The 23,987-nt window shown below is 46.4% G+C and overlaps 1 protein-coding gene across 11 annotated transcripts in view; it reads left to right on the top strand.

Annotated features, from left to right (window-relative positions):
• MYT1L (myelin transcription factor 1 like) overlaps positions 1-23,987 on the top strand; it is a 537,379-nt gene that overhangs the window by 349,566 nt on the left and 163,826 nt on the right. For all 11 annotated transcript variants that reach the window (XM_023192653.3, XM_023192656.1, XM_023192648.1 and 8 more), the window contains 3 exons: positions 1,355-1,409; positions 1,582-1,615; positions 1,906-1,968. In XM_023192653.3, coding sequence (XP_023048421.1) covers positions 1,355-1,409; positions 1,582-1,615; positions 1,906-1,968 — 152 coding nt within the window. The remainder of the gene's footprint in view (positions 1-1,354; positions 1,410-1,581; positions 1,616-1,905; positions 1,969-23,987) is intronic.

Raw genomic sequence — 23,987 nt, 5'->3', positions numbered from 1 at the left:
CGTATTGTATCTGTTGAGTCGTGCCTTGCTAGTGCTGTAGCTTATTTTAGCGGCGGGTCTACCCTGTTCTTTTCTGGAGTGTGCATCGAATAGCGCCACAGGCATGTAATGGGTCTTCTTCACTCAGTTCCGATGTTCTTCCTCTAAACCGTGGAGGAAGTGGCTTTGGTGTACCCTGTGAGCCGGTGTAGAGGCCATTCAGTGGGGCTCTGGCCAGCTTCTACTGCTCATCTCTTCTTAACTCCGCCGTCGTCTTGAGTAGAATTCTCCTGCTATCCAGTTTGCCATGTGCAGACACTTGATGTACTGTGGGAATATTTGCTGAACAAATGTACTCACATGTATTTGCCATGCAACAGCGTGCTCCTGAGGCTTAGAGGGAACATAGACAGACATGTGAGTTTTGGTTCCTACTCCAAAACCTTCTACTCAGATGACCTTGGTTTTAACTCAGGTGGTCTGAATTTTAGTTTTCTTGTGTATTAAATAGGTATAATAAAAATACTTTCCTTAAAAAAATGTTGTGAAGATCCCACAAAGTAATATAAAAGCATCTGTAATGTCTCAAGTATAAGATGTGTTAGTTCCTATGAGTGGAAGGTCTAGATGCCTCAAAGGAAACCTAGCAGTTTAGATAAATGTGGAGGATAGTTGCATTCCAGGAACTAAACAATATTGAGAGTGTGTCCCCGATGGTAAAACAAGTTCTTCCATTATACCTACAGCCTCTTGTCTTAACCGCTTAATCAGATTAAACCTTTCAGTTACAAGGAGAATCTAAATATTATGTACATATAAAATATGCATGTGTATATATAAATATAATGTATATGTTATATATAATGTATATATAATATTTAGATTCTTATAACTGAAAGATTTATATATACACACAAAATATATGTTATATATAAATATATATTTATATATACATAAGATATATAAAAATGTATATATTATATATATTTACCTTCTTGTAAACCTAATGGCTGTTATATTCTTGGTACAAATTACAACTCAGAAGCACACAGATATGCCTCCATCAAATTCTTGAAAAGAGAGTAAATAGATGGTACTTCAAGATTCATCAAAATCTACCCCGTTATAGAGGGCAAGGGCCTCCTGACTCAGTGTTCCCTACATTGAATCCCTCTGTTTATCATTGTTTGAATAATACATTTAGATTGCCTGACCCCGGTCTTACCCACCCCCTGCCCTTGTAGAGGGCTTCCCTTCACGGAATGAAACAGGATTAAAGCCCCATCAATAGAATGCCAGGGAGAGCGAGCCACCCCTGCAGGGCTGGCCAGCACAGGCCGGATAAGCACATTGACTGCTGCTGATCTATCCCCAGATGGAGGTGGACACCGAGGAGAAGCGGCATCGCACGCGGTCCAAAGGGGTTCGAGGTACGTCCGCGCTTCCCTGCCTCCTGAGGCCGGCTCAGGGTCACCTTCGTCCTGCGGAACCGAGGTCGATTCACTCTGACCCCACTTTCACGCCACCCTTTTGGTAATTTTCTGTGGAAGAGGGGTGCTTGTGATGGATGGTAAATTGTTATCTATTTCCATCTCTCTGCAGTTCCCGTGGAACCAGCCATACAAGAGCTGTTCAGGTTAGTGCCATGTGGGTAAAATGCATCCCCATTCGCAGTTTGGAAAATTCACGCCTTCTAAGGGGCACACTGCACTTTCGAGCTCATGGGCAGCCTGCTCACGTCCCGCTGCACTGATGAAATTAATTCCCCTGAGACTTGCTCGTAAAAAGCCTCCCCGAATTGCCCCCTCCTTTGGATTGTCTGATTTCTCTCCTCTGTCCGGGCCGCCCTCCTCTCTGCTGCCACAGAAGCTTTCCGTCTCACCTGCCTGCCTGCAGCACCGTGTAATCCATTCTTTCCTGTTGCAGCTGTCCCACCCCTGGCTGTGACGGCAGTGGTCATGTCAGTGGCAAATATGCAAGACACAGAAGGTAATGCCTGCATTTTTTTTCCACAATGTGCTGCCTAAAGTGACTTATTTGGGGATCTAGTCCTAATGATGAAATGTGTGGGCAGGTGTTACTGGAAAGCAGTACACGTTATGCTTGCTTTCTCTTCTCTCACTGGAACTCAGTCTTTGTCTCTTGAAAGGGTTCTCGGTTAAACATAAGCCGTTCTATCTCGTGGGCAGAATAGGTGACCCTCCTTAGGATGACACAAATTCAGGCCAGCCTTAAACTCATTTCCCATCTGCATATGTGGTGCTCAGCACATGGCCCCCTAAGAGCCTCCCACTGCTTACCAAGGAGCCCTATTTCTCCTTGCTCACTTCCTCATTCTGGGAGCGGCAGGATGGTAAACAATGAACGGTCAATTAAAATGTGACCTGCTGACCTCTCTGTAGACTCCATTTCCACCATTTCACAAGGTTCATCCTGGGAAACTAAGCCCATTCTTACATCTGGACGTCTGCAGGGTGAGGTCAGGTCAAGTGAAGGTCAGGGCAGACCAAGCTTGCATGGCTTTGGGACTGCAGTGATCACATTTATCTTGTACATACTGTTATTTCAGGTCTGTGACAGGGATGGGTGTGGAAAACCTTTAGAAACTAAGGGGGAAGGTAATGATTTTGCTCAAAATGTATCATGGCAGAATGATATGTTACATGCCCGTGGCTGACTTTCAGGTACACATCAGTCCTTTAGATGTTTTTCTGGTAAGCGTGTTTTTCCCCTATGCTATTCATGAAGACATGCCTTTCAATAGAAAGGTTTCAATTATGATGAGGTAAAAGAGTTTACAGGCTAAAATATGTTTTTAGCTTTACTTATACAAATTGGGTTGCAAAGACCAAGGTCATTCCAGCCTAACAAACCCTCAGTGAGCAGATCCAGGTCACGAAACTGATTCTAAAGCAGGTGCATCTGCCTCACATCTGGGAGGCCTTTCCTCACGGCCTTGCATTTCGTTTCCTTTTTAGTGAAACATTAACTTATGAGTGACATCAAGCAATTATTTTGATTGTTCTTTAGTAAAATCAAAAGAAAAATTACAAACTACTCCCCAATCCCCATGCTAGCATTTGTGGAGGTAGGAATGTTTAATGAGCGCCCTTCATTAAACGATTGTCTGACTTCCTCTGTTACAAACCAAAGGAATTGTGGGCTCTTCTTCAGATAATTTTGCAATTTCAGTGATTAAATTTAGTCAATTATATTATGATTGTTATTGTATAAAATAGTAAATTATTGAATTACATAATTGAAATAAGTAAAGTATTATTTTATGAAGAAATATATATGTCAGCACTTAATCTAAAAGTCTAAAACACTGCATTGTTTATGTTTTCAAAAGAAGTTAGTCACCCATGAGAAAAATTCGTTTTCCCCTAATCATCTATTCATTAGTCAGCAGTTAAACTTTATCACACTGTTATATAAAAATTAAATTTGGCAAAAATAAAACAAGCTGGGCAAGGTGGCGGGCACCTGTAGTCCCAGCTACTCGGCAGGCTGAGGCAGGAGAATGGCGTGAACCTGGGAGGTGGAGCTTACAGTGAGCTGAGATCCGGCCACTGCACTCCAGCCTGGGTGACAGAGCGAGACTCCGTCTCAAAAAAAAAAAAAAAAAAAAAATTAAATTTGGCTAAAATGTTTTAAAAAAAGTTTTATTATAATTTTATGTGTACATAGTAGGTATATATACTTAGGGGGTACATGAGATATTTTGAAACAGGCATACAATGTGAAATAATCACATCATGAAAAATGGAATCTTCATCCCCTCCATCATTTATCCTTTGTGTTACAAACAATTCAAATATCCTCTTTTACTTATTTTTAAATGTACAATTATAAAAAGTTGTAATGAGGAGTGAGCTACATTTAATTTTATAGCCATCGTTTTGCAGGAAAAATTATGATGTTTCCAAATAATTTGAAACATTCCTATCCTTAACCAAGGTGCATTCCACTGCAAAATGAATGGATGTGTCCCATGTAATATGTGTAGGGATCCGTTCCTGAGACCTCTTTCCCTGCTTAAGAAATGCTCCCTAGAGTTTGATTTGAAAACAAGTTGGGCTTTTTCTTCTTTCGGAGACTTGCCGCTGACTCATTAGTGCAGAAGTGCCTGAGCCACAGAGGAACCGTTAGTTGGGATGATAGGGAGGAGTCACGGAAATGCTCCGGCCAGGAGCTCTTTCCAATACATTTTTGTTTAATTTTTAAAAAGTCATCATTTTTGCCATGACTCATATGGTATGTAATTATTAGAACACCAAATATTTTAATACACGCAGTTATCTAGGAGATCTAATGTGGTAGAACTGAAAAAGAACTATTTCCCGGTTCCTTGGCCCAATGCTGGCTTTCACCGCATCACTAATGGACCAGGAGCTCTGGACAACTTATGTAACGTCTACGGCCTTCAGTTTCCTCCGTTCTAAAATAAGAGAGTGGCAGACTTGATTCTGTAAAACCGGTGCAGAAAGGTTGCCTGTAATCCCAGCACTTCGGGAGGCCGAGGCGGGTGGATCACGATGTCAGGAGATTGAGACTGTCCTAGCTAACATGGTGAAACCCCGTCTCTACTAAAAATAGAAAAAAGTAGCTGAGCGTGGTGGCGGGCGCCTGTGGTCCCAGCTGCTGGGGAGGCTGAGGCAGGAGAATGGCGTGAACCTGGGAGGTGGAGCTTGCAGTGAGCTGAGATTGCGCCACTGCACTCCAGCCTGGGTGACACAGTGAGACTCCGTCTCAAAAAAAAAAGAAATGTTGTCACTGTGTGAGCCTTCTCTTGAGAGGAATCTCACTGAGCGTTTTCTAAGCCTTATTGTTTGATGTCTATGTATTATCAGTCACTTTTAATTAAAGGATAAAATTTTAATTTCTTAAACTTAAAAAGTGTCCCTTGATGAATTAGGTAAGACTCATGGATAGGTTAACATCTATGACTATTGCTATTGTAAATTTGGAAGTTTTCCGTTATATCTGCCTTTTTTTTTTGAGACGGAGTCTCACTCTGTTGCCCAGGCTGGAGTGCAGCGGCGCAATCTTGGCTCACTGCAACCTCTGTCTCCTGGGTTCCAGCAATTCTCATGCCTCAGCCTCCTGAGTAGCTGGGATTACAGGCTCCTGCCACCACACCCAGCTAATTTTTTCATTTTTAGTATAGACAGGGTTTCACCACATTGGCCAGGCTGGTCTCGAACTCCTGATCTCCAGTGATCCGCCCACCTTGGCCTTCGAAAGTGCTGGGATTATAGGCATGAGCCACCTCATCTGGCCCTGGCATTGTTTTTTTACTAGTTTTGAAAGATTTACTGACTACAAAAGCTACCCCTTCCCGACAGCTATTCTTGCCCATTCCTGCCGGCACACGCTCCGTGAACACAGCCATGATGCTGACATTTGCTGTCAGGTTCCTGATGGGAATAGGACACCAGGCTTTTTCCAAATAGGACAAAAGAGTAGAAGCCTCCGTTTTGGTTCTGATGAAATCACATGTCGTTTTTTTGGTCTTTTAACAATAAATGTTTCCAATGAATGTGTTTATGTTAAGGCTACAAGTTCATTTTGCTCATACAGGGCATCAGCAATAGCCAAGTAAAAAGCTTGCATTTCAGTACTTCGAGGTGTTGAAGTATTAGAACTTGCCAAAAACAACTTGAGGTAGATGTGGGGTATCAGCAACGTAAAAAATCAGTTTTTCCTTTTTAGGAAAGGAATACCAAGTAATAAAATGATGCCAGCCATTCAGGGTTTTTTAGTTTAGTTTTCGTTTTGTTTTGAGACAGAGACTCACTCTGTCACTCAGGCTGGAGTGCAGTGACACAATCTAAGCTCACTGAAACCTCTGCCTCCCAGGTTCAAGTGATTCTCCTGCCTCAGCCTCCCAAGTAGCTGGGATCACAGGTGTGCACCACCATGCCCAGCTAATTTTTGTATTTTTAGCAGAGGTGGGGTTTCACCATGTTGGCCAGGGTGCTCTCGAACTCCTGCCTCAAGTGATCCACCTCCCTCAGCCTCCCAAAGTGCTGGGATCACAGGCACATTCCACTATGGCTGGCTCATTTTTATATTTTTGTTAGAGATAGAGTTTCACCATGTTGGCCAGGATGGTCTCGAACTCCTGACTTCAAGTGATCTGCCCACCTTGGCCTCGAAAAATGCTGGGATTACAGGTGTGAGCCACCACGCCCAGCCTGCCATTTAGTCTTTAATCTTCAACATAGGAGATTTTTAAGGAAATTAAATGTTTCTCACAATTGTAGTTTACAATTATTGCTTTGTAGGACAGACGCTGTGGCAGTTTCTGGGGGCCATGTGTCACCCTCTCTGCCACAGCTGCGGGATCTGATGTGGGTCTCGGAAAGCTGTGGGATCTGGTGGTGGGATCTGGTGGTGGGATCTGGCCGTCTCTGCTTGGTTAGCCCCTCCTCAGTGGTGTGCTGGGTCTCTTTGAAAGTGGCTGGAGTGGATTTTGTGTGTGTGTGTGATGGTTGTATAGTTGTTGGCTTGTACTATATTGAGAATAGAGGAGAATCAACCAGTGCTTAATACCTGGGAAAGAAAATAATTTTAAAAAGGAGTGCATGATTTAAAATTCTGGTTAAAATTTTTGGTAGGAGTAAGGTTATAATATTTATTTTATTGGATGTTCTACATTAATTTCCAAATCATGTCTTTGAACAAAAGATAATCTCTGTAGTTATTTACTGGTGTTAATAGTTTATAAAGAATTTGAAATAACTGATAAGCCTATGTACAAACTACACAGGTAAACCTTAAATCAAAATATAAATTTGAAACGTAAGGAAAATGATCACCTAATTTTACTGAAAACCCAGGATACATCGGGGGTCTTAATGTGGTATTACATTTTGTTCTCGGTCTCTTGGCTACCAAGGCACCAGCTGAGAAAGGCGAAGGACAGAGTTCCAGGATCTGCTAAAAGCAGTCAGCTCCTTAGAGACACAGACACTCTTGGCACCGAAGGAAAAATGTTTCAATGTCCACACATTGCCCAGCAGGGATCCAAGCTTAGTCAACATTTTTGGACCCTGAGTCATCAGGGACAGGCCTCCTAGGAAGCTAACAAATATGACACATATTTATCTTCAGAAACGTCATTATTAGCCAGACACCTGAATTTGCCTTTTGCTTTCCCCAACTGAGGTTTTTGTGTTACGATATTAGCATATCAATATGACAGAAACCCGGTGAATTTTATAAGCAGGGCTAGAAGTAATTCTTACATCGCGAGTGAACGTGCTCACGTGGTCTTTTCTGCGCACGGTCCCGTTTCTGTGCCCATCGTTAGACGGCTACGCATGCGGCTCAGTCCATTCAGCTGCTCCGAGCACCTCCGTGTTCCCCACACCACACTCAGAGGTGGCCGGGGGCACAGGTGCCTCAAACCTGGTGTCCGACCCGCAAGCTCACAAAGCAAACATCAGTCATCCTAAGTGAGTTTCCCAAGATTTAGTTTCCGTCCCCAAGATCAAGGGAGAGTAATTCCCTGTGTTACAGTCTCCAAACTGTGCAAGCCAGCCTGTGTGACCCCCAGGCATTTGAAACATGGAAGACAGAAGCTGTCCCGATGTACCGTCTGCTACTGTTTTGTGGATAGATGGTAGGAAAACAATGGCCTACTAAGAACTCACCAACCTTGACATTGAGGAAGCTGCTGCATCTTCTTATCCTCACCCTCGCAGCAGTTTGCTGGCTGGGAAGGCCCTGTGGAGATAGGTAAGGTGAATCTGCCCAAAGTGCATGGTTTGAGCAACGCTGCATCAGTGTGGGAGGCCTGGGGAGCTGCACCTGCTGCTAGTCGCTTCATGCGGACCCCTCAGCAGGGGAAGCATCGCAGGGCTAGGCCTGGAGGCTCAGCATTTCCTGGCAGCATCCTCACACCAAAGCCTGCTATCTCCTGAAGGGCAAGGACATGTTGAAAGAAACCACACCTTCCTCTCTGTCTGTGTAGGTGATTGTTTAGCGGGGCTCAAGTACCTGCTAAAGAGACGTTGTTACTCATCCAGATTATTTCATGAACTGATGCTGGTATTCCAGCTAAAATATCACATGTCAACATGTCTGCAATAATCTATTTTTGAACATTTGACTAAGATGAAAAATTCTAGTGCCTTATATTCATCGTTTTGTTTGTTTGTTTGTTTGTTTTGGCTTTCCATGTTGATATAAAATGCTGTTTGTGTTAAAAACAAAGTGCCGCTTGGTGGTTAGAATGGAATCTATCTATAGAAACAAAATTTAATCATCAAAATACTGGTCAACTTTCTGTTCTGAAATCCCTTTTCCTAAAATTTCCCAATAAAAATTAGGAATATGAATAATCAAAATTTGTTAATATTTATTACAGATTAATATTAACTGATGACAGAAATTTGAATTTTAGCCTTCCTTGCGACAGTGATACACATGCTAAGACATTTAGAATGAATTGGACACACTTATTTCCAAATGGTGATTTTTGTATAAGTGCCAGCGCACCAGAGAGAGAGAGAGGAAATTCCCAGGAAGGCCTCATTCTTCACACATCTGTTTTGTGATCCCTCTGGATTCATTTCTGAAATTTAATGGATTTTATTCCCATTTAGCCTTCACTGGACTGTTTTAATTATTTGTTTGTTGAACTTAGGGTTCCGACCCTGCAATTTAGCGTCAGAGTCTTTGTACACTCAACAGACACCCAAAAGTTAGGTGATGGGTGTTGGTAGTACATTCCAATCCTTCCCAACGTCGGGTGCACTGAGTCAAATCATTTCATTTGAAACTTAAACATTAAAATCTTCACGTGATGGCTTTTCCTTTTCATTAGAACGTGACTGGGGTCCCTCTGGCTTGTGGCACACACCCTCACTCAGACTCCCCTCTCCATTCCTCACGCCTCTTGCCTGCTGGTGTGAGTGCCGTGGCACAGCGTGGTGAATAATTGCCTGTCTTCACAGGAGGCTGTTCTGCAGCTAAAGTCGAGGGCTTGCTTCCTGATGTATGCACGCCTCATTTGGAGTCTGCCAACAGCCTAGGGGCTGTATTATTCATGCCTTGACAGAGAGCACTCACTAAAAGCCCTGGAACAGAGCCAGGTGCTGGCTGAGAGATGTGGAGCACTGCAACTTGCAACTGAGAGGAGCATCTATAATCCAAAAATAAATAAAAAAAGAAGAAACAGAGAGGGAGACGAGAGAAAAATAGGAATTCCTATGTCTCCTCTTTACCGGTTTCACATAGATAGAAATTTCATTTGCATTAAAATAAAATATCCTAAAAATAATTGCATTTTTTTTCTAACCACGCTTGAAAGTTTAACACAATTTTCCACATTTAATTGCAAAGCTGATTTTAATTAGTAAGGCCCTGCATGTGAAAAATGAAGATCCACTTGGGTGCGTGGAATACATTGCAGTGTCTGCTGAATGCTCTAATTAACGTGCGGCTGCTGTACAACGGGATGCACTGTGGGATGTTTATGAAAAATTCTGTGCACGCAGCCTCCAAACCAGGCTATCTGCTTTACTCCATGAATCCGTGAGAATAAATAGCTCTCCTTCATTCTTTATGAGACATCATTGTGTACGCCTCACACCGCCCCCCGCCCCGACTTAAGCTTTATGCACGCCCGTCCTTTTACTATTCGTCACTGATATCATAAATCAGAAGGTAGGGCATGCATATCTTAACATTAGTTTGATAACATGGCACAGTTGCACATGGAGCAAAGATTTTGAGGTCTAGGGGCTTACTTGGGTGAAGAAGAGAATCAAACAAGTGATGTTCAGGCTTGCCGTTGCTCAGAGACCTGAGTACCCACAAGATTTGCAGGCACAAAATTCAGGCCTCCTCTTCTGGTTTTTGTTTTGTTTTGTTTTGTTTTTTTGAGACGGAGTCTCGCTCTGTCGCCCAGGCTGGAGTGCAGTGGCGTGATCAAGTGGCGTGGAGTGTAGCTGGGACTACAGGTGCCCGCCACCACACCTGACTAATTTTTGTGTTTTTAGTAGAGACGGTTTCACCACATTGGCCAGGTTGGTCTCAAACTCCTGACCTCGAGTGATCCGCCTGTCTCAGCCTCCCAAAGTGCTGGGATTACAGGCATGAGCCACCGCACCCGGCCCAAAGCCTTCTCTTTTCGATGGTGGTTGCAGTCCAGCTTTATTGTCGCAGTAAGTCCTCTATGTACAGAATGAACACCTGGCCATCATCCTAAAGAAAGTAGTTTGCCTGGTGCCTGCCTACAGTGCATCAGCCCCAGGAGACACACCTCCGGGCATGGCCTCTGTTGTATTGTGAATACAACATGATTAATTCAGTGGATTTAATACATGCAAAGCATGTAATGCATCTTAGAGCATGATTTTATTTATTTTAATTTTTTTAGCGGGACAGAGTCTCACCCTGTCCCCCAGGCTGGAGTGCAGTGGCCTGATCAGAGCTCACTGCAGCCTAGAACTCCTGGGTTCAAGTGACCCTCCCACCTCGGCCTCTCAGAGTGCTGGGCTTACAGCATATTTTTGATGTTTGGTAAAAGGAGATATATTTTTTAAATAATTCCAATTCAAGGAGAAGGCACTAGTTATTTTCAGATAACGCACTGAAAGCAGTAAGTATACTGATGGGCAATCTGTAATGTGTATGACCTGTATTGGTCAAGCCTAGATTTCACAATGATAATCTTGTTCTGATTTCTTGAACTAATAATTAAAAATATATACAATTTGGGCACTTACAAACATCAACAGAATACACAGCAGAAATTCACGTGCAGTACAGCTGTTATCTGAGGTTTACCCACCAAAACACCACAGTTCAGTTCTCACCATCCTCATCCATGTGGGGGTTCTAGAAAATGCAGGGCAGCCACTATGGAGATCTTGAAGTGTGGAGAGAAGGAGTCCTGATACGACAGTGGTCCAGCTGTGCAACTCCCAGCAGCCACAGAGCACAACCACAGAGCCGCCGGGAACCCTGAGCCAGCCCTTCGCCCGGTGTGCCTGGAGCCTCTGCCGACCACAGGATGTCCCTCTCATGGATACCACAAGTTCCTCGATGGAGATCTCTGTCCAGTACATCTACTCAGGGGTGTGCGCCCCACTCATTAGAGAAGCAAGGATGGCTGGCGAGACGGGGGCCGGGGCTGAAAGTGTGAGACTCCTCTCACCACACCCATCTAAGCTGGCTCAGAAGACTATCCTGGGTACAGTGAGGGCCGGAATCTGCACTCCCGGGGAATACTTCTGGAGTAGCCAGGTTCATGAGCATCGCTGGGACCCGGCTCTTCGAGTCCCTGTCTGGGGCCTGTCCACCTGCTCTTATTACCAGTGTCACTCACAGGCACAGCCTGAGGAGAGCGGGCGGTAGTCATGAAGGCCCTCCTGAGGTCCAGCTCTAGGAGGTGGGTGTTTCTTCTGTCCCCTCTGACCTGCCCCGGTGAGAACAGTCTTTTCAGGACTAGACCCCAAAATAGGACTGAAGTGCCAATTTCCATATTCTCCTCCTGCCAAAATTACTGAAGATTTAGAGGAAACCAACAACCCCTTGGTCATCAGGTTGCTTCCATAAGGTGCTGGTGTTTTCGTCTGAAAGACTCTGTGTGACTTAGGATGCTGCGGGCTGCAGTAGCTGGAAACCCACCTCAAACTGGCCTCAACAACACCGAGTCATTCTTACCTGAACTGGGCACTGAGAGGAAGTGCCGAGGATGACTTAACTCAGGCCTCTGCTGCATCCTCCTACACCTCCTACCATGTTCACCTCTGTCGTGGGAGACGACTGTGGCCACTCCTGGCCGGACAGCTGCCCCCAGTGTCCAGAGAGAACTGCAAGAAGGCCTTTCTAGAAGTTCCCTGAAGAGAAGAGGATTCACAGAGATACCAACAACCAGGGTCCCACAGCCATTCCTGAATGCCACTGACAAGCAGGTCAGACATCCTCAGAACCCTTCAGCCCCCTCCGGAGTGCGAGGCAGGGTCGCCTTCCCAGAGCCGGGGTTCCCCGAGGGGAGTTCCCTGATCCAGAACATCAGCGTCACCTGTGACCAGTGAAGTGAGAAGCTAAGGCTGGGACTGGCAATCTGGGTTTTAGCCATCCCTCTGGAGGGATAATTCTGATGCTCCCTGAGTTTGAGAATCACAGCCAACAAACAGGCCCGGACTCCTAATGAAACAGCATGTTTAGATAATGGGAACAGGAGGAATTCATTCTGGGTGAGCAACTCACACACAGAGCCGATGGCACAGACAAATCTGAAGACCAGCATGCATTCTGCCTGCAGCTCACAGACCTGGGGTCCACATAACAGTGGTGGGGCATTCCCACAGCTCCTCCCGCTCACCCGCATCCCCCGCGGGGGCCCAGCATCGCTGTAGTCCTGCTTCCAGTGCCTTCGCAGCGTGGGAAAAACAAAACCAGTGGTGCTGGAGAGTGATTTCTAATCAGGGACTTCCGGTTCGCTTCTGCTCATACCGTGGATTGATGTAGCTGGCAAGCAAGGCAGTATTTAAGAACAGTGCGCAGACCGTATTTTCTGAGAAAGGAAGGGACAGCCGCTTTGGAGTGGGGTCAGGACCGTGGGGCAGCAGCTTCTCTGGACTCAGCCTGGCCTGCTCTGGGGTGCCCCAGAAGCACCTCGGGAGCCAGGCCTCTGCTGCACACGCAGGAGGGGCCCAGACGCTCTGGGTCGCCCAGAGCTGCCCCCGCCCACCTGCCATCCACATGTCCTCAGTGGACAGGATGGGGTCTGAGAGAGCAAGGCACTGTGGCCGCCTGGCTGTGTGTGCCCTGCAGCCTCTGCCTAAAGAGCCCAGTGAGGAGCCAATCACAAAGGCATCTCAGCTGGAAGGGAACCTGGATGGAACCCAGAGCCTCTGTGGGATCCTAGGCCCCCTTTGGCCCTTATTCAAAAAGGACTGCCTGGGGGCCCAGCAGGCTCTCCAGGAGCCTTCACAAGCCTCTGGATGCATTCTTAAGATAAACGCATCCTCTGTCTCCTGCTGAGGGAAACTGAACTTCCCCTACATAATACAACAGGTTTTAAAAGATCCATTCCTTGTAATTCGGTAGCCACTCTACAGGGCCGTGAATATTATCTAATGCGCTACTTGACATCACCAGACACACGCTTCCTATACAAGTGGATGCATTTCCTGAAACTCTAGGGAGGAGAGGAGGGGGAAAATGAACATCTTGGAAGAAATTTTATTCATAAATAATGCATAGCGATTCGGCGATGCCTGGATCACCTTGTTATTCCCTTGGCCAATCCTGCAGCTTCTCACGCTTCTGAATAAAGTGCGGTGCTCTCTGGGGAGCCAGGGAGGGAAGTGGGCACGCGGAGGGGGCAGAGGGTAGTGAATCCTAATGGCTGCATTTATCGTCAGGAAGCCTGGGGAGTCCAGAGCTTTAGTCCAAGCTCAACAGGGATAAGGTCTGAGGAGCAGAGAGTGTGGCACCGCTGGAGGGGCCCAGCTGCGGGCCCTGGGGCTGGGCTTCCCTGAGCACCCTGGACACAGCCTCCTTGCCACTCCTTGCCAGGTGGGTGGAGTTGACTGTGTCCAGGAATGCAGATTGTGGGTCTCTCGCCTCTTTTCTGCCCCCTCCTCCCCTCCTGGGGTGCAGTGAGCAGAGAGCAGTGCAGAGGCCTGAGGAAATGCCTCGCCTCCCAGGCTCCCTGGGGACACACAGCCAGCAGGACGCTTTGCAGAAGAGGAGTGTAGGCTCCTGCCCTCCCCCACAGGAAGCCTTTCTGCTGCCTCCTAATCCTGGTAATAACAACAGCGACATCCCAGAAAGGCTCGCTGTTCCCAGGCAGGGCCCGGGGCCTGCTGCCTCGCTGCACCCCGTCTCTCCTGCTGCAGGAAACAACCCCCGTTTGACCACAGGCCCCCCACCCTGTCCTCTTCCACCCAGGAATGACCTTTATTACCCCCCTTTGACCACAGGCCCCCCACCCTCTCCTCTTCCACCTTGGAATGACCTTTTCTTCCTCCAGCTCCTGTCAGGCCCAATGTCCCTGCTGCAGCTGCGCAGAAAGCACTCATCACAGTATTAGAATAAGGTGCACCTGCTTTGAGTGACTAATGAACTGAACATTCCCTGAGGCTAGTATGGTTTTGGCAGAGAAGCTTCTTAAATTAACCCAAATTGATTTCTAATAAAGGAGGAAAGGGGGAGGATGTGAAGGCCTGGCAAAGGAGATTCTGGGGCTGAACCAGAGAGTCAGGGCCCTTTAGCGCGCGTTCACCCTGGGCCACCTCCCAGAGGGTGTATCTGGGTGCATCCCTAGACGCAGGGAACCCTGAAGGCCGGACAGGCCAGGCGGGCACTGCCCTGGGGACGCAACCCCACTCACAGCACAGGCCTCACAGGGAAGAGGGCACCAACCATGGGGCTTTCCAATATTTGAAACATGTTAGAACCTGAAAAGCTAAAAAGAGTTTGCTTCTTAAATGTTCTTCACTGATTCTCCCTGAGGGTATTATTGGCAATAGAAACCAAAAGAAATACATTGGCTCAAGGACTGCTGAGGATTAAAGCAAGGACTAAAAAGGAAATGATGAAAGAACTCATAATGCAAGTGACACAAATGACAGCCTGTTATTAGTGTCTGTTCTGTCACAATTCATCCAGGTAACCAAAAGCCACTCGTACCCCCAAAACCATAGAAATAAAATTAATTTTAAAAAAGAAAAAAGTCCAGGCGTGGTGGCTTATGCCTGTAATCCCAGCACTTTGGGAGGCCAAGGCGGGCGGATTGTCTGAGGTCAGGAGTTCGAGACCAGCCTGGCCAATTTGGTGAAACCCCGTCTCTACTAAAAATACAAAAATTAGCCGGGCATGGTGGTGGGTGCCTGTAATCCCAGCTACTCAGGAGGCTGAGGCACGAGAATCGCTTGAACCTGGGAGGTGGAGGTTGCAGTGAGCTGAGACCCCCCCCCCCCCCTCCACCCCCCCCCCGGGGGAAAAGGAAAAATTTAAATCCGAAAAAAAAAAAAAAAAAAGGAAAGAAAAAAAAGTTACTGGTGGTCATTGCTTCCCAATATCAACACATCTAGCTAAAAAGTGAGAAAAATATATATATCTATTGTTTCAAAGTCACAATGTGCCATTGATCCAGGGCATTGGAAACTGCTGCTAGATTTTTCTTCTGATTTTTTAAGACAGTTTCTCTCTTGTTTTCTGAATTAGTCTCATATGATCGATGTAAATTTTTTTGTATTTTGTATTCTTTTTCTTCACTTAACATTATAACATGAGCTTATTTCCAAATAGCCATTAAATGTTTTAGTTTTAATTTTCATAGCTGGCTTTCATCCTGTGGCTGTAATGTTATTTATGCATTTCTTTTGTTGTTCAAATGTATTTAGTTTTCATAAAACGTCTCCATATTCTGCATCAAGTGGGAAAAGTATCTTTGCAGACAATGTCTGCGTCTTTGTGTTTCTTCCCTGGGATGAATGACCAGGAGGAGAATTGCTGCGGGGAGGTGGGGAGCGCGGAGGGTTCTCTTTCCAGCAGGGCCTCTCTCCGGGAAGATCAGAGCTGTTCACACAGCACCGGCAGGATCAGGGGATGTCCCTGTTGTCCTGCTACAGAACAGAGGGAATATGGTGATTTTCAAATTGCTGCCTTCTTATTCAACACAGAATTGTCTGGTTTTTAAAAGGATCCTTTTTAAAGGAGTGATCCTTATATTTAACAATGCCTTTGCTAGAAAATTCTGGAAGAAAGAGTGGGGAGCGATGCCCGTTTCTTCCTGCGAATGATCTCGTTCACTCAGCGTTAGAGGAGCGCCCTGCCTCCCAGGCTGATCCTGGGAGTGCTGTGTGCCGTAGCTGAATAAAGGAATGGGCCACCAGGCAGAGGTGATGCTTCCTGCCAGGCAGAAAGTAGAAAGTACTCATCTCGTGCCCCTCTAGGGGTGTCAGGGCCTCTTGTTCCCAGCACAGGAGCCTGCAAGGGGAGCTGAGTGGCCAGACCCCAGAGCCAGCAGGCAGAGCCACAGTGCAGGCCCCAGGGCATCATGAAGCAGGCAGTCCTGGTGCTCTCGCGGGGCCACCCGGCACGTAACTGTCTCACACGGGAGCTTGGCAGCCTCGGGTCTGTGAGCAGTTGGTCTGCATGCCGGGCAAAGCCTTTCCCTGAGTCCCTTGTCCGCTGCCCAGACAGGGCCACTGAAAAGCAGCAGCAAGCCGTGGGCATCTGTGCGTCCCCCTGGCCAGCTCTCCTGAATCCTGAATCGGCCCGTGGTGCCCACATGCATTCGTGAGGCCTTGAATTTGAGGTCGGGATGATGGGGGAGCCTTCATCTGCCCGGTCACCAGCTATGATGCCGAAAGGCAGAGGGATGGCCTACTCTCTTCTCTGGCTTCCCACATGTGAAAAAGGGACACTCCAGGGCAGGGGCGATGGGACCCCTCTGTGCCCAGCCTCCCCCATCCCCGGTAAACTCCAGGTCCTTCCGAACAAAGAGCTTATCTTCTGCAAGTCCCAGAGTCTGCACCCTCCTCTTCCCTGCCTGATCCCTGGGTCTTGGGAACAGTCCCCAGCTCTGTGCATAGTTGTGTTGCTGGCGACCGGAATGTTCTGGTGATTTCAATTTTCTGGGCACTGATGATTTGAGAGCTCTCACAGCCATTTTCACCCCAGGCAAATGGAGAAGGGCTCTCCTAGAACAGTGAGGATTGCTTGGTGAGTGCTGCCTGTGGCGATTTCCCGCACCCACAGCTGTCAGTCTTCCTTGCCCGTGACCTGAGCTCCTTGCCAGCAGGAGCCTTGTCCCAGACACCTCAGACCTGCCTCCGGAAGCCTTTCTGGAAGCACAGACACCTGTTTAGTGAGTGTTCCATGACAGGGAAACTGCGGGCTGGAGATAAGGAGGGCTCTGAGGATCAGTCTTCATACCCAAACCCCTGAAATTTATTTTATTCTTAGGTCTTTAATGCAGTCTGTTGTTTTTTAAATATTATCTAAAAATGTATAATAACACAAATCTAGTTAAGATTTTTTTTAAGTAGAAAATTTTACCCTTGTTTTTCTTTGGATCAAAGAATAAAAATAAACAATTCAAAGTATTTTGGAGGCGTTTTCTTAGAGCAACTTTCGCCATTACAGGCACACCCTGTTTGTTGCACGTTGCTTTATCGCAGTTTGCAGTGAAGGTCTGATGTGTACAAACTGAAGGTTTGTGGCAACTCTGACCAAGCAAGTCCATCAATGCCGTTTTTCTAACAGCACATACTCGCTCAGCATCTCTGTACCACGTTTCAATAATGCTCGCAATATTTCAAACCTTTTCATTATTTTTATGTCTGTTATGGCAGCCTGTGATCAGTAATCTTTGATGTTACTACTGTGATTGTTTGGGGGCACCAGGAACCGTGCCTGTGTAAGACAGTAGACTTAATCTGTAAATGCTGTGTGTTCTGACCGCTCTGCCAACCAGCCAGCCCACCACCTCTCCCTGCTCCTCAGGCCTTCCTATTCCCTGAGACACAATAATAATGAATAACAACTCTACAATGGCCTCTAAGTGTTCAAGTGAAAAGAAGAGTCACACATCTCTCACTTTAAATCAAAAGCTAGAAATGCTTAAGCTTAGAGAGGAAGGCGTGCCAAAACCCAGCACCGGCCCAAAGTTAGGCCATTTGTGCCAAACAGTCAACTTGTGAATGCAAAGGGAAGGTTCTTAGAGGAAATAAAATTGCTACTCTAGGGAACACGCAAATGATAAGAAAGTAAGGCAGCCTGTTGCTGAGAAAGTTTGAGCAGTCTGGATGGAAGATCAAACCAGCTACAGCATTCTCTAAAGCTAGAGGCTATCCAGAACAAGGCTGTAACTCTCTTCAGTTCTGTGAAGGTAAGGCGAGGAAGATGCAGAAGAAAAGTGTAAAACTAGCAGAGGTGGGTTTATGAGGTTTCAGGGAAGAATCTGTCTCCATAACTTAAAAGGACAAGGTAAAGTAGCAAGTGCTGATAGAGAAACTGTGGCAAGTTACCCAGAACCTCTAGCTAAGGTCGTTAATGAAGGTAGCTACACTAAACCACAGATCTTCAGTGTGGACAAAACAGCCTTCTGTTGCAAGAAGATGGCATCTAGGAATTCCATAGCTGGAGAGGAGAAGTCAGTATCTGGGTTCAAAGCTTCAAAGGACAGGCTGTCTGTCTCTCTGGTTCTGAGCTAATCGAGTTGGTGACTTTAAATTTAAGCCAATGCTCGTTTACATTCTGAAAATTCTGAGGCCCTCAAGAATTATGCTAAATCTACTCTGCCTGTACTTTATAAATAAAAGAACAAAGCCTGGGTGACAGCACATTTGTTTACAGCAGGGTTTAGTAAATATTTTAAGCCCACTGTTGAGACCTACTTCCCAATGGGGGAAAATTTTTCTCTTTTGTTTCTTACTGCTCATGGGCAATGCACCTGTTCACCCAAGAGCACTGCTGGAGATACACAAGGAGGTGAATGTTGGCTTCATGCCTGCAGACGCAACATCCATTCTGCAGCCCATGGGTCAGGAGTAATTTTGACTTTCGAGGCTTGTTATTTAAGAAATCTATTTCATGAGGCTACATCTGGCATAGAGAGTGATTCCTCTGATGGACCTGGGCGTAGTAAATTGAAAATCTTCCGGGAAAGGTTCACCATTCCAGTTGCCAGTAAGTGCATTCGTGATTCATGGGAGGGGGTCAGAATGTCAGCATTAACAAGAATTGGAATATATTGATTCCAACCCTCGTGGACGACTTTGAGGGGTTCAAGACTTCAGAGGAGGAAGTCACTGCAGATGTGGTGGAAATAGCAAGAAACCTGGAATTAGAAGTGGAGCCGGAATATGGAACGGAATTGCTGCAATCTCGGGATAAAACCCAAATGGATGAGGAGTTGCTTCTTAGCGCTGAGCAAAGCAGGTGGTTTCTTGAGATGAATTCTACTCCTGGTGAAGATGCTGTGAACGTCGTTGAAATGACAACATAGGATGTAGAATATTCCATAAACCTAGGTGATAAAGCAGTGGCAGGATTTGAGAGCACTGACTCCAAATTTTGAGAGAAGTTCTACTGTGGGTAAAATGCTATCAAATCGCACCATGTGCTACAGAGAAATCTTTCTTGAAAGGAAGTCTCGATCGATGTGAGAAACTTCCTGGTCTTATTTTAAGGAATTTCCACAGCCGCCCCAGGCTTCAGCAACCACCACCCAGATCAGTCAGCAGCCATTGGCGTCAAGGCGAGACCCTCCGCCAGCAGAAAGATTTAGGATGCCCTGAAGGCTAGGGTGATCATTCTCATTTTTTAGCAATAACATATTTTTAAATTAAGGTATATAAGTTGACTTTTAGACATAACGCTATTGCATATTTAATATTCCATAACTTTTTCTCAAATATTTATTTATTTAAACACTTACTCAACAATTGGTTTCTGTGCCTCCCTGGGGTTCGGAGCCATGCAGACGCTAGTGACAGACAGAGTCTACTCTAGATTAACATTCTAGCAATAGAAAAATGCATGCAAGGTGTTAGTACATTATAAAATTGTGTTCTAAAAATTAACAGGATATAATGGACAATGCAATTCATTTCTTATTGATGTGTAATAAGAAATTACACATTGCTGCTGTAAAAGCAGCAGCAAGCCGTGGGCATCTGTGCGTCCCCCTGGCCAGCTCTCCTGAATCCTGAATCGGCCCGTGGTGCCCACATGCATTCGTGAGGCCTTGAATTTAAGGTCGGGATGATGGGGGAGCCTTCATCTGCCCAGTCACCAGCTATGATGCCGAAAGGCAGAGGGATGGCCTACTCTCTTCTCTGGCTTCCCACATGTGAAAAAGGGACACTCCAGGGCAGGGGCGATGGGACCCCTCTGTGCCCAGCCTCCCCCATCCCCGGTAAACTCCAGGTCCTATCATGGTACATGTGATAATTTAGTACATTCTTGTAATTTGTGGAGATCGGGTCAGTGTACTTGGGACATACATCACCTTAAATATTTGTCTTTCTGCTAGAAGCATCCAAATTATTCTCTTCTAGCTATTTTGAAATACACAATGCATTATTGTAAACTACAGTCACCCTACTGACCTATCTAACCTCAGTTCGTATTTCTTCTGTCAAGCCGTATACTTGTACCCATCACTCAGCTTCTTTTATATTGCACTGGGAAACCAAAACATCTGTGTGAGTTGCTTGATTGCCGTGTTCACTTGATTGCAGTGTCTGGAACCACGTCTCCAAGGCCTGCCTGTACTCAGGTTCTCGGTCTGGATCACTGTATAAAAGTGCCTTTCAATTTTAAAATCATAGGAATTTAGGCCTGAAGTGGCTGTTAGAGTTTGTGTAGCAAGAGCTTGGGAGTCTTTTCATTCTCTTCTGCCTACCTCTGACCTGTCAGTGTGGGCGCGGCAAGCCCAATGGCAGAGGCCCAGCACACACGTCTTATGCACAGCCAGTCAAAGGTGCTGCCAGTTCTGAGTGAGAACTGCTTTAGACACCATCCCTGCTTTCTAGAGACACCTGGGCTAACCAGGGACAGACACAGCTCACTGTGACACAGGTGGTCTTGCATGCCTGGGAATGTTCAGTGAGGCCAAGAAGGAGTGAGTAACTAGTCGGGCTGGACTTCAAAGTCAGTGCCTTTCTTAAACTTTTATTTTTGTTTATTTTTATAGATAGAGGGGTACAAGTGTGGTTTTGTGACATGAATATATTGCATGGTGCTGAAGTCTGGGCTTTTAGTGTGACCGTCACCTGCGTACTGTACCTTGTACCTGTCAGGTAATTCATCCAGCTGTTTCATCTCAGAGATTACAGTATTTGGTAGGGAATCACATACAGTCAAGTTTGAAATGATCACAGGCTACTGTGTTCAGGTAGAAGATGATACGATACTACAGATTGCTAAAAATGTATTCTGTGATACTAATTGAGTGCTAACTGCATGCACAGCTCTCTTTCAGAAACAATGTTTAGGGACAAGGAGATGGTTCCCTGCCTTGGAAACATGTGTGATGTCACCTGTGCAACATAGACAGACACAAATGTACACATGCACTGGAAGTTCAGGGACATGCACAGGAGGGTCCAGGGAGGCGGGTGCACTGCGGGAGAAGCCCCAGGGACATGGGCACCCGGGGAAGCCTCCTGAGCTGCAGGTGACATGCAAGGAAGAGTCCATGGAGGCAGGTGCATTGTGAGAGAAGCCCCAGGGACATGAGCTCCCAAGAGAAGCCTCCTGAGCTGTAGGTGACATGCAAGGAAGGGTCCAGGGAGGTGGTGCACTGTGGGAGAAGTCCCAGGTACATGGGCATCCTGGAGAAGCCTCCTGAGCTGCAGGTGAGGTTTTCCCGTGCAACCTCTGCTAATGTTACTCAGCAGGAGGCTGAGACTTGAGTCTGGGATGGCAAACAGAATGTTGGCAATATCAGTCTTATTTTCCTTCATGCCACTTATAAATGCATTATACTAAGCATGTTGACTTTAATAAATGACTTGGACACAAAACTTTCGAATTTGACAACATTTTGAAAAATGGAAGTTAGAATACTTTTATTTAGTCCCAGCTTTGGCCCTAGCTAGAAGTAGGGCCTGGGACAAGGCACTTCACCGTCCCCCACCCTGTCCTTGGTATTTTCATATGTGTAAAGTACAGATGAGCACCAGGATTCTTCCAGGTCTAGTCCACATTCTGCATTCTTCAGCTGCCATGTGATGTTTTACTTTACACAAGGGATCATCACTTCTCCTCAGAGGCCAGATTGTTTTTCTGCATGTAAAGCCCAGGACTGGGTTTATCTTTACTGATGCTGGTGAGGCACCGCCCTGTATGTCGTCTTTCCACTGCTGTACAGTTTCTGCCTGTGTAGACAGTTTCTTCCCAGGTAGACTGCACCAGCTCCTCAGAAGACAGATAAATCCTCTGAGGTTTCATCTCCCATGTGCTCCATCTTACAATACAGCTCACAGGGGCCGGTCTTTAAATGCTTGCTGGAAAATGTTACTACCTATGAAATAAAAAGGCAATAAATAATAGGGCAAAATGACTGAAAAGATGTAAATAAGATCACTTGCTACATGCCAGTGGATGGCACCCGGTCTTGTTCTATCTAAATGTATAAATCATAATTAGATATGACGGCTTTGCCTTCATGGAGGCCCTCTCGATTATATCCTCACATTCATAGCCTCCACACCACGCGTGGCTGCACTGTGGACAGAGGACCATGTCCCATGCGGGAAGGGAGCTGATTCAAAGAATGTGCAGCCTCTTCATGTGAGCACAAATGTGTCTTGGTGCTCTGAGAGCCCTAAAGGAGGTGCGTGAGGAGCAGAGGGATGGGGCGGAGGTGTGGTTCCATTCTCTGCAGGTAGCCAGGGGCTTCCCGAGGGAGGAGACCCTCCCACTGACATTTGAAGGAGCTGTAGAATTGACTGGGAGGAGTTGTGTGCGATTCCAGGCTGAGGGAGGACCTTGCATGAAGGCACGGAGGCGTGAGAAAATACCCCATGTCCACAAATCCATGCCAGTCCATCAGAAGCTTCCCTGAGTGCCCAGATGTACCAGATGCTGGACTGTGACCCCTGAGGTCACAGGCCTGTCTCCGCTCTCCAGGAGGGACTTTCGGATCCACACGGTCTGAGTTTGGTCTTCTCCGAAGGAGCAGATGTTCATCCCTGGCTGTATTTTACGGCATGTGGACCAGGAAGCCCAGGAGCACGACCTGGAGAGAGCAGCTCCGCACAGCTTCTCCAGCTCTCCACCTTGATGTAGTGTCCGGCCTTCCCGTGTCGGGTTCCTTGTGTGTTTTCACAGCTGTGAGATGATCTGACACCTATTGACTGTTGATGTCATCATGCCTCCTATTTGCATCTATCAAACACCGAGACGCTGGCATCCCCAGAGGGATTCAAACTCCCCAATTCTTACTTGCCTCTTTTTTGTGTCTGATGTTTTATAATTTATGAGACTGACCTATTTCCAAATGAAATCCATGAGGAACCCTCTTACAGTAAGAGCTGTTGAGGGAAACCCCGGAGAATCCTACAGAGAATCCTAGAATGAGAGGCCTCTGCAGTTGGGTGGCCAACTGAGCCCCTACCTCTCACAGTGAACAGCCCCCGTGGAAATAGGATCACGAGTGTGGAAAGCAGGGCAGCACAGAGTGGCTCTGATGAGGGTGGCAGCTCCTGGAGCCCTGGTCGGCTTGCCGAGAGTCCCCTGAGACACCTCTTGAAGGCCCCTCAATTCCAGAAAACATAGCTGAGGCCCCTTGAGGATCTGATGAGCCCTTTCCTATGACAAATGAGTCACCTAACACCTGAAGTGACAAAGCGACTCTACCTGGGTTCCATCTGCAATGGCCACCTCCTCTTCCTCCGGCTCCCTCAGCAAGTTTTCTGCACACACATGAAGGAAGCAATATTGTGTTTCTCTAAAACAGAAATAAAGTATTCGGCAGCTCAGATCTTAGACACAAGTGCAGTGACCAGGCATAGCTGCATTTGAAGATACTCCAGCAAAAATGAAGGCATTTTCCACTGGATGAGGAGGGGAAGCGTTGGGGGCATGCGTGAGCTTCCCTCTGCCTTATCAGACACTCCCTGCTTGGGGCCCGGCTGGAAATGGGTTGGAGCCTTTTCAGCAAAACAGCTCATTCTTTCACCTTAACTGAGTGATGTGGTCATTAAAACAAAATCAAACAATAAATAACGCATTGAGGACCTATTGTGTGCCAGGTGTGCACTGCAAGATGATTTTTCTCTTGTGCTCCCTGGAGACTGGGAGGCTTCTAAGGAATCAGCAGAGAGAAATAAATGTTCAGGGACCTTCATCTCAGAAGCTGGTGCCAGGGAGGTAGGAAGAGCTGCCCACTGCTGCACCTCTGTAATTCATAGATGGCAGATAGATTGATAGATTATAGATGATAACGATAGATGATAGCTGACAGATGATTAGATAGATAGATAGATAGATAGATAGATAGATAGATAGATAGATAG

This window comes from Piliocolobus tephrosceles, chromosome 15 (assembly GCF_002776525.5).
Source record: "Piliocolobus tephrosceles isolate RC106 chromosome 15, ASM277652v3, whole genome shotgun sequence".
In the NCBI taxonomy this organism is placed as follows: Eukaryota; Metazoa; Chordata; class Mammalia; order Primates; family Cercopithecidae; genus Piliocolobus; species Piliocolobus tephrosceles.
The sequence above is the reverse complement of the archived record's forward strand: the minus strand, read 5'-3'. Positions and strand labels throughout refer to the sequence as shown.